The sequence below is a fragment of the Gavialis gangeticus genome, unplaced genomic scaffold (assembly GCF_001723915.1).
Source record: "Gavialis gangeticus isolate Ggan-Ray unplaced genomic scaffold, GavGan_comp1, whole genome shotgun sequence".
Lineage (NCBI taxonomy): Eukaryota > Metazoa > Chordata > Crocodylia > Gavialidae > Gavialis > Gavialis gangeticus.
Window position 1 is genome coordinate 14,828,342 of NW_017729033.1, and position 10,602 is coordinate 14,838,943.

Consider the following 10,602-nt stretch of genomic DNA (forward strand, 5'->3'; position numbering starts at 1 on the left):
TTTTTCCTCATAGAAGTGTCATATAATTTCATAAGTGCGTTTATCAAAACATGGCCTTTAGTAATGACCTTTATTAAATTACATTTGGTAAGATGAACTCTTTCATTGTTTTGAGCTACTCGCAGAAGCTCAGTAATAACTGCTATGCAGTACTCTGTAACCGGCATTGATTTTTATCATAATTATTACATGCATCTATAAAGCATCCAACAACAGCCTTTTGGCAGAACACCTAATCATATCATTAACTGAAGATCACTCTTTTCTTATGAAAACATGGGGTCTATAATAATGGGTTCTGGTGCCTACCTGCCTACCCCAAGGGACCCATACCTTATGTTATGCAATCATTTGATTAAATACACAGATAGTCTTTGAAGCAGGAACCAGAACTCTAAACTCCCCCTTTCACATGGATTCCCTAATTGCTAAGGTACAGAGCCATGTTCTCGACTGTTCCCTTTCCCTGGGGTCCCTAACTGCTAAATTGCAGAAGCATGCTCTATCCCTTTCTCTGGCCCAGTGAATCTTCATTCTTTGTTGCATAGAGGACACCTTTCACAGGACTGATTGTGAGTACCCCATTCAAAAGTCTATAACATTCTCCTGGGAAGCAAGAAATAGGAGTTATAACATCCTGAGGACGGAGTTAAATCAAGATCTACCAAATGGTGGATAAATACACTGATTTACCAGGTTTTTATATAAAGGTGGGCGCCAATGCTAACACTGCCGCCTGCTTTATTTTAAAAGAAAGTGATCAAAAGCTTGCGAGGTGCCTAATCCTGCATATATCCATTTGGTGTGCTCAGAGCACACCACCAGATCAGGTTACTCGGGCCTGTTTCTGGATCCTTCCATCTAGCTGGGTTTACCTGCTAAGCTGCTCAGGTTGCAGCAGTTCTGGGAATGCACGAAAGGAGAACGGGACAGGCACATGGACCTTTGAAGTCAAACAGATGCACCATGTGACCCAAGTTCTTAGAGGGTAATGGGGGAACCAAGATTGTGATTTTGCCCAAGTAAATGGGAAGGTAGACAAAAGATTCTTTTGTGAGTTTGGTGGCAGAGCAAGAGAAGGGAATAGGAGGGAATGAGTGAAGTTTAAGAAGATTATAGGCAGTCCTCGCACTTACAGCGGGTTACGTTCCTGGAAAAGGCACTGTAAGTCAAACTGATGCAAGTCAAATCTGATTTTCCCATAGAAACAATGTTATAATAGGGGGTTATGTTCCTGACCAAGGGCCTGGTGCCCAACTTTTTACAGAAATGACCATAAGCACCATATTTAAATCAACTATTTAATTTTATTTAATCAGAAGGTGAAGGAACACCTTCACCAGGGTGAATGGAATACTGAATATACTGAAATACTGAGGGACTGAATACTGTATATAACTAAGCACTAAGCACATCAGGAAGCAGACTGAACATAACTAAGCACTAATCACCAGCACTAAGCACGTCAGAATACATCAAAGAATACAAGAAACTTAGAAGAATACCAGAAACTTATGGAAGCAGGAGCATGCTGGAGCACATAAGGAAGCAGACTGACATACGACGTTGGATCCTCGCACTTACAGCATGCTGTAAGTGCGAGGATCCAGAGCCATAAGTAATAATGTGGGCGTAAATGGTGGTGCACCACAAGTGCGGATTGCCACAAGTCGGAATGACCTAAGTCGAGGACTGCCTGAATATTGCTAATTCCTCCCCTGACCACGGACAGTTTATCCACTTACTAAGTTTTATTTTACTGTTTTTCTTTTCAGAGAATGTGATTTTGCCAATCAGAAAATAGTTTAATATCAGCTCTTTATGTACCGTATTTCACCGTGTGTCGGTTGACCCCCGGTTTTCTGATTGGAAAGGTAAGGATTTTCATAGGCATGGTATATAACTTGGGGCCAGGCTCAGCTGTTGCAGCCCCATCCCCTGCGAGTAGTGCTGCCAGCACCGCTCACAAAGGATGAGTCCGCACCAGCTGAGCCCGGCCGAGCCCATCCCCATCCCCTGTGAGTGGCGCTGAGCTCGGTGCCATTCACAGGGGATGGGGACAGGGACAGGCTTGGTGCTGGGCTGGCAGCACTGCTTGCAGGGGATAGGGCTACTGCAGTCAAGTACTGAGTCCAGCCCTGTCCCCGTCCCCATCCCCATCCCCATCCCCTTTCCTGTGATGCTCATCGATGTTCACAGGGGATGGGGCCAGGCTCAGTGCTTGGATGGCGTGGCCCCATCTGCTGCAAGCAGTGTCAGAATGGTGTATAAGTCGAGTTTGATTTTTCATACACAAAAATTGGCCTTCAAAACCTGACTTACACACCGTGAAATATGGTAAAAATGAAGGTATAAAAATATCAGATATCTGCATGGTTTTTTTTATTTAGTGTTTAATTAATGTAGCTATTTTCCACTGTGCATTGTGTAATGTAGATGTAGGACTGTTTATTTTTATTTTTTTTAAACAAGCTTTTTAGCTATAAAAAAATCTTTAAGACATTTGATTTGCCAAATGCCAACCAAGATAAGGATTAATGTCTGTACAAAAGCCCACCACAGAATATTGCTGTTGGTTTGTTCACTTATCAGTCGAAAGTATTCTTCACGTTGCTGTTGAGAACAGAGAAAAGGCATATTATTTTTTAAAATAATATAAGTACTTGATACTTATACCTATGTATTTTCTCCCCATATGCTAGAGAAAATAAGCAAGTCTTTTATGTTTAATTCCTTTACCTTCTTTTTTTTTAACCAGTGAAATTGGTAGTTACCCAGCTTAGTTGGAGTAGAGTTGGAGTGATGTAGCCATGATAACATTTTGGTAAATTTTTTATTGGACCAACTGAATAGATGGAAGAGATGTTAGACAAGCTTTGGGGCACAACATTGCTCTTCTTCAGCTTACAGTGCAGTGTTTACTTATTGCATGGTAAGAACAGGGGCACAAAAAGTTATAACAGCTGGCAGTACTGTATGTTAGGTCCCTATCCCTTTTGATCCATGATAATGTGTTTGTTCAACTATACCCTTAAGTACCTAAGCCTCTACCCCTTTTCTTTCCTGGAATTTCACACCCAGAAGCTTTGTATAACCTGGACCTTTTGCAGGTACCAGATTGGAGTATCTTACATACACCTTGCACTCTCATTATTGCAGAGCCCATAATCTGCATGAATGTCATCAGGATCAAGTTCTAAATATTTTATTGGGTTTCCTTACTTACTTTCTGCTATATCTTAAAGCATTTTTCTAGGAGGACAAATCAGAACAAACTATAAAAGTCCAGTCCTATTCAATTTAACAAGTTATACGTGTTGTAGGCACAAAGCCTTCAATCAATATAGAATTCATTCCTACATTATAATCTCTCTCTGAGGGATGTGTTTTTTTTTAATGCACTTTTGATAGATACATATACACGCTGATTCTACAAACAGTTCATGTATGTTAAGTTACTCAAACCTGTGTTTTCAGCATTGGGATTCATGCAATAGAGTAATGGGGAGGAGTGGGGGTAACCAGGGCAGCAGCCCAGGTTCTGGCATGGGGGAATGGGTGCAAAAATAACAGCTGCCACCACTGAGAGCTGACTGCAGCCGGGCAGCCACCGGATTCTCAAATTAGTTTTATAAACATTGCAACTTGCATTATATATTTATAGCTAGATTTTTAAAGTATTCTTACATCACATAGTTGAGTGGCTCCCACCACAACTCAGACATAAGCAATGGAAAACAGTTGCCTTTCCTCGATACCCGGCTTTTGTGAGCAAAGGGGTGCAGAAGACTCAGAGTGGGCATAAGATTTGAGTAGACCGAGTGGGGAAATTAAGTGCCACCACAAGTTCCAGAGGGGTGCAGTGGCACAATTATGCCTGCCCCCCACTCTTTGTTTCCTGATCCACCCAAACTTTAAACCCAACTTCTTAGGAGGCTGAGTGGCATTTCTACTCAGGCAGTGGTAAGCAGGTCAACTGACTTCATGGCTTATTATAATCTACCTAATTCCTGCCTATCTCTCTTCACAGATGTTAACAATCCTTTCTCCTCTTTAATGATCTGGATGCTCCATTAATCAAGCTATTCTTTCTTCTGCAATTTTGCTGTCTGCAATTTTAGCCATTCCTGGTAATCTCTCTCTCCTGTTTCAAAGCTCTGCAGACTGTTTTTAGTTCTAGTTAAAAACATAAACTCAGGTGTGGTAATTTTAGCTCAGGTGTACATTAACTCCAGTGCAGAAGTGAGTAAAAGTGAAGTGCTGTATATATTGGATGCACTAGATTTTGTATTATGAATCAGAATAAGAGATGTACACTTACTGACTACAGAATTAATAAAACATATTTTTTATTATTTCTGCCTAGTTTGTAGTGCTTTGTTAAACCTAATTTATAATCTAGCAAATTAGTGCACATTATAATAATGTTATATTTAGTTTTGCTTTGATCTTAAACTGAATAATATAGTTCTGGGCCACTGCATATTAGGAAATCTTCTGGTTTCTCATTAACTGCAGAAAAATACATGTGTCAAACCCCATTTTTCAAAATCCTAGATCCGCCCATAGCCACCAGAGAGAAGGAGATGAGGAGGGGAGAAATGACTGTGAGGCAAACCATCCCTTCCTTGATCTCTGCTTAGGATGATACATCACCATCCCATGCTCTGGGATGTTCAATCTTATTTCATATGTTTAATCCTCTATTCTAAATGTTTAATCTTGTTTGCTTAATTTTTCTGAAAATAATGCAAGGATCTGTTAGGTTCTTTGAGGTAAAAAGTAGAAGCAGATGGAAGGATTTTGCTCTTTCTTTCCAAAACAAATTCACCTCTGCCACCGAGAAATAATCATTAATTCAGAGCTTCCATACTGTATTTCACTTTACAGCTTCAGTGTTTGACCAGCAGTTATTAATACATATCTTAAATTTTAATTCATGCTGTAAATAATAGGACCAATTTGGCTAAGCATTAATAGTGTTTTAATGTAATTTGGTTTTTACATTAAACAATACATTTGTAAAAAATACCAATAGTAGATCATATAACATAAATCCAGATTCTTATCAGCACTTTTCTGTCTTATTTCTGTTAGGGAATATACATACCCTCTGATAGTTTTGTTCTTTGGATATGTGATGAATTTGCTCAATTAGATGTTCAACTCTAAAGTTAGCTTCCTTAACTTTGTCCTTGGCTTGAGCAATGACTTCATCAATAAGATGCTCTCCAACTCTAATGTCCAAATGAATACGCTATGAACACAATTAAAAACACTTATTCCACTGATTTATAATCTTCACATTTTAAAAAGTTCTTAACAAACAAACTGAGGGAAAATAATGTATACTTCCCTCTAAAATCATATTTTTACTTATATATAAGTGTGCTTATTAAAAAGAAAATCAGATCTGGCATTTAAAATTCAAGTAATACATCTTTAAATTAAGTTTTCAAATGTTCTTACACATTCCAGTTAGCAAGTGCTAACTTTAAGGAATGTTAAGTCATTGTTAAAGTTAGCACATGTGGCCAGCAGTTGCATGCTTGGGCTTAACATCCTCTGTAACATGCACAGGTCTCACCTGCAGTGAGAGGGCTGGTGAACAGAAGCATGGCTAGGAACTGACAAGTCATCTGTGTGCCTGCCCTGCTTGCTGGCTCTATAGCATCAGCATCCATCCCTATTGCATGTACAAGTGTACACACACACACACACACACACACACACACACACACACACACACACCCCACGTCCCCAAACTTGCCTTTGGCCCCCAAGCAGCACAACTGGGGCACCGGGGCAGTAACAACAGTGTGGGGAGAGGTACCACCACACAAGCGGCAATGGGAACGTGTGTGCATGTTGCTGCAGCCACTGGCAGCAGAGAGGAGAAGGGCTCTCTGCTATCCCATGTCCTCAGAGATGCACCCCTCTCCCTCCCATAATAGATTATGTTTATAATCTATTTACATTTATATTTAAATGTAATTTATAGATTTAGAATAATATGATAAATTATATGATATAATTTACTTTCCATGGAATTTTCAATTATTATTCAGTATATGCCTCCCCGACAATTAGTGGTGAGGGGTGGGGCTGCCAGGAAATGTCTCAGAAATCAGTTCTTTGTGCCATGACAAAGCCACAAAAATTGCTTTGTCTCACTGCAAATTAAATAGACCCCTACTAATAGATAAGTAATGTTTTGCAACAGCATTTGTGTTAACTAATCCTTCCCCATATGACTATTTTTATCAAATGGGTTGTTCATCCTATTGATCAGGGCCTTGAAGTATTAAGTATTCAAAGTGCTGTACTAGTATTAGTACCAGTTTTAAATTAGCTATGGCATGACTCCTTGAAAACGAAAAGAAAGTCTTTCATCATGTTAATTCTCACTTTATCTTGTTCATACCCTAAGAAACAGCATGCATTGGATAAAGAGTCATCTGCCACCTCCAAGATATACTATTAAAACCAGATTATTTTAGGTATAAGCACTGAGTGAGCACAGTAAAAATAATGCAGGATGTTCTGTGTGAGGTTGTGGGAGGAGACCTTGAATTCAGAAGATTAAAAGGTTTACCTGTGTGGAACTGCTTGCCAGATCTGAGGTTAATACTGAACATAAGAATTCAGTGACATATTTCCATAATCCCTTCACTCTTGCAATTAATTGTGCTCCAGTAGTTCTGCACTGTATGCACAGTTGTCCCACAGTTATTTCAAACCTGGCAGTTTAGATGATACAAATGTTATCATGAAATAAAATATTTAAGCTGTTCGCTTACCAGTTTACTTCCACCAAAGGAAATAAGCCTTGTGGAGTTAGACTGCAAACAAATACTATGCTCTCCAGATACATGGGATGTAAAGGAGAATTTTCCTTGTGGTCCATACAGTTTTGACAGCAATACCTGTAATGTAAGTATTAAGCAAGTTTGGTGTTCATTTTTGTCTTATGGACAGCAATCTAAAGATTTTTCTTTTTATTTAAGCTTCTGAAGACATTGGGTTAACCTGAATTTCAGATGTGATTCAGAGAAGGAAAAGCAGAATAACTTAGATCTAAGCTGAAGGTAGAAAACCCATGTACAGTGCAGTAAGGCTGTAATTTTCAAAAACAAATGGTAAAAGTTTGGTTTCTAAGGCCTTATTTAGGCATATCAATAAATGGCCTCACTTTCAAAAACACACAGCATGCAGTGGCAATGCAGGCAATTGATGTGGATCGCTGCTGGCTGCATCTTACTTAACTTGCTTTTGGAGGGAGGGATTAATTTTGGATGATCATTATTTTTCCAAATACAGCTCCTTACTTTGCTATGTGGCTTCAGTAGTCAATGTGCAATCTTTTATTTTAAAAAGTTTTCTCAACAGGTTTTGAATATTGTATGAAGACAATTTTTTTCCAAATCCAACAGTAATGTAAACAGATTAATCAAAGATTTAAAAATCAGGCTTCTATATCCATAGTTAGGTACATAAATAAAATATTTGATTGCTCTTGTATAACCTGTTGCTGCTATCATTTTTACTGACAACCAATATATACCTAGCCCTTTTGAACGCCAAACTATTCAAACTGCTTAATTAAGGGTTTGGAAGCTTTAATTTTAGACTGGTTTTTAATATTGTCAGTTTCTTTTTGATAGGAGAAGTTTGAAGCACCAAGGGTCAGTACAAAAATCTGCAAAACCTTTCATAAATAACACTTTTACCTCCTCAGTAGGAGTTGTGATGGTCACATACATTCCCAAGCCAGGAGCAGATTCAAGAAACGTTTGTTCATGTATATCCCATCGTTGTACAATGTAACTCCCTGTGTGGTAGACAATAGATACAAACCTGTTAAGTACAAATATTAGTCTACTATGTAGCTTTATGTTTTTTTTATTTCAAACCAAGTTACTATGTATATGCAAAACAAAATTAATTATGACATTTCATACACCCAGTTACAATCTTTCCAGTTCAGTGCATAATGTTGCAGAATTAAAAGGGATACACTTTTTGGTGCCCTCCTTTCCATCATCTAATTCACAGTGTTTCATAGCTGGTATATGTATTAGGAAATCATAGGTAAATATTTTAAGTTTTAAGCAAATTGATAATTATATAGCAACATCTACCCACCAATTACCAAGGTTTCACTTGGAATGTCTTCTATTATACATTTCTCCTCTCTTTCCCCAGAGTGAAAATAAAAAGGCTGTGAAAGAGCAATCCAGAAGCAAAAAAGAAATCCTATCAGTTGGTTCTTCATGATTTTGATATACTCTAATTGTTCTCCTTTTGGAAAGGATTAGTTGCAAGTGATTATAGCCCCTTCCTTGTTTGGTGTCTAATCAGTGTGGGTTGTTTTTTTTGTTTTTTTTGGGTGGGGAGAGAATGTGAGAAAAGACAGCTGGTAGTTACACATATATAAATAACTACAGCGTGTTCCACAGAATGTGATAACAAGAGAGAGATTATTTGTAAAGTCTTTCCTAGCATGAAAGCATCAAACATGCTATTTTGCAGGAATACAAGAATAAAAGATTGGAAAAGCTCTCTTGGGATCTCCTTATTACAGGTGACTACATCATACAATCCTTTCATAAACTTGTCAAGTTCCATCTTAACCCTTAGTTAACTCTTTTTGCCCATACTATTCTTATTGAAAGACTGTTCCAGAGTCTCCTCTGATTAAATAGAAAGCTACTTTCTAGCCTATATTTACTCATGGCCAGTTTATATCTTGTTATTCTTAAGCCAGCTCAGAGGTACTAGGTATATGAAATGCTTTGAGAGTTAAATATACATAAACAATATCAAATATTAAGAACAGTGGGTTTGAAGCTATGCGTGTGCTTCAATGTGCAGTAGCCTATTTTACCGTGCATTAGAGTGTCACAGCAAAAACTGTGCTAATGCACTAATGAGCAGTAAATTAGGCTACCGAGCATTAAGCATCACTTAAAAAGTAAGCGCTTTCACTACTGAGCATTAGAGTAGCAAAAGCACATTAATGAACGTGTAGACACACCCAGTGATTGTCAACTGGGGCACCACAGCACCCTTGATGCTGTAAAATCTTTTGAAGGGTTGGTTCTTTGCAGTATTAGCACTGTTAGATGTGCAAGCACCTACACACGATTCACAAGATAAACCCAGAGATTTCAAATAGGTATCCATATTATCAACAACATTCTGACCTGTTGTGGTTCTTCTGAGTTCTTTGCACTAGTAGAATTGCTGCATTATTTTTCCATGGTAAAAAAATGAATGGAAACTAAGAGGCGGCATTTTCTCCAGGGTGCCTTGAGTCTAACAAGTGGTACCTTGAGTCTAGAACTGTTGAGAAAAACACTAATTTAAAAGGACTAAAGGGAATACAAAGGGGAAACTGCAATACAATACAGTACAAAGGGGAAACAAAAAAATAAGATAACCTGAAATACTAAAATATTTAAACATTAATAGAAAGATATATAGAAGACATTTTCCCTAATAATAATATTTGAACTGTTTCTGATAATGTATATTTTTATCCTCTAAAGAAGTAACTATCATACAACCCAAGGAACTATATATTTTCATATAGTTATATTTTTGTCCATGCTGTCATGATTATATTCTGGTTGCCTCATAAATATACCGTCAGTTAATATAAATGCGGTGGGCTTGCCTATCTTTGCCTAGTTCCTTGGGCTTAGAGATTGCCAAAGCAATTGGTGGGGCAAACAACCAATCAGAGACCAGCAGGGGAGGAGCCTTGGGAAGAGTCTGCCACACCACTACACAGGGGCAAGGTGAGGAGTGGACCTAACTGAAGACTGTGCTTCACCTCCCCCTGATTGCCCAGTCTTCAATCTTGGGGTGGAGCCCCAAAAGGGTATATAAGGAGCTGAGTGCACAGCATGCAGAGGAAATGATGAGGGATGGAGAAGAAAGAAAAAGCCGGGGCTGAGGAAGAGCTGGGGAAGAGCTACCCAGGAGGTGCTTCCAGTTACCCTGAAGAGCCCAAAGACTCCACTGTTGGACAGGAGTGGCAGACAGCTGTGTCCCCAACCCCTCACCATGAGACAGCATGACGAGCTGGTAGGCATCACTGCACAGAGGGTCCGCTAGGGACTGGGACCTTGGGAGCCACTCGAGGCGGTTCGGGTCTCCAACCCCAGCACGAGGCCAGCACTGGTGCAGATGCTGCTGCATGGTGAGCCATTGTCAGGCTGAGGGCAGTTCAGGCCACATTCCCCACTGCCGGGTGCAAGGGCCTGTGGGCTGCACAGGCTCCACAGCACAGCAGGCCTGTACTGGAGCCCCAGCCCTGGGCATACACAAGGTAGCCCAGACCCGCAACCTGCTGAGAAGGCCAAGTTATCCGGACGTGTGAACAAGCCCCACACCCAACGCAGGGACTGAGATAGAGCACCTACTGTAGGAGCCACTTGTTTAGCTGTGGACAAAACACCAGGAACCCTTGCTGGACCCTACTTGCCGGGAAGCATGAGTTCTTGGCCAAGGGCTTTCCCACCAGGGAGGGACACAGGGACACAGTGGATAGCCCCATCAGAGGGGTTTTATGCTAGAGAGAGAGAGAGAGAGAGA

The 10,602-nt window shown here is 39.7% G+C and overlaps 1 protein-coding gene across 1 annotated transcript; it reads right to left on the reverse strand.

Annotated features, from left to right (window-relative positions):
• Nucleotides 1–2,186: 2,186 nt before the first annotated feature.
• LOC109303707 (transmembrane emp24 domain-containing protein 11-like) lies at nucleotides 2,187–8,342 on the reverse strand. Its single transcript, XM_019525900.1, has 5 exons — nucleotides 8,146–8,342; nucleotides 7,731–7,831; nucleotides 6,801–6,926; nucleotides 5,111–5,257; nucleotides 2,187–2,613 (listed from the first exon to the last, which is right to left on the reverse strand). The coding sequence occupies exons 1-5, from the start codon at nucleotides 8,273–8,275 to the stop codon at nucleotides 2,464–2,466; spliced, it is 654 nt and encodes a 217-aa protein (XP_019381445.1). The 5' UTR covers nucleotides 8,276–8,342; the 3' UTR covers nucleotides 2,187–2,463.
• Nucleotides 8,343–10,602: the final 2,260 nt, after the last annotated feature.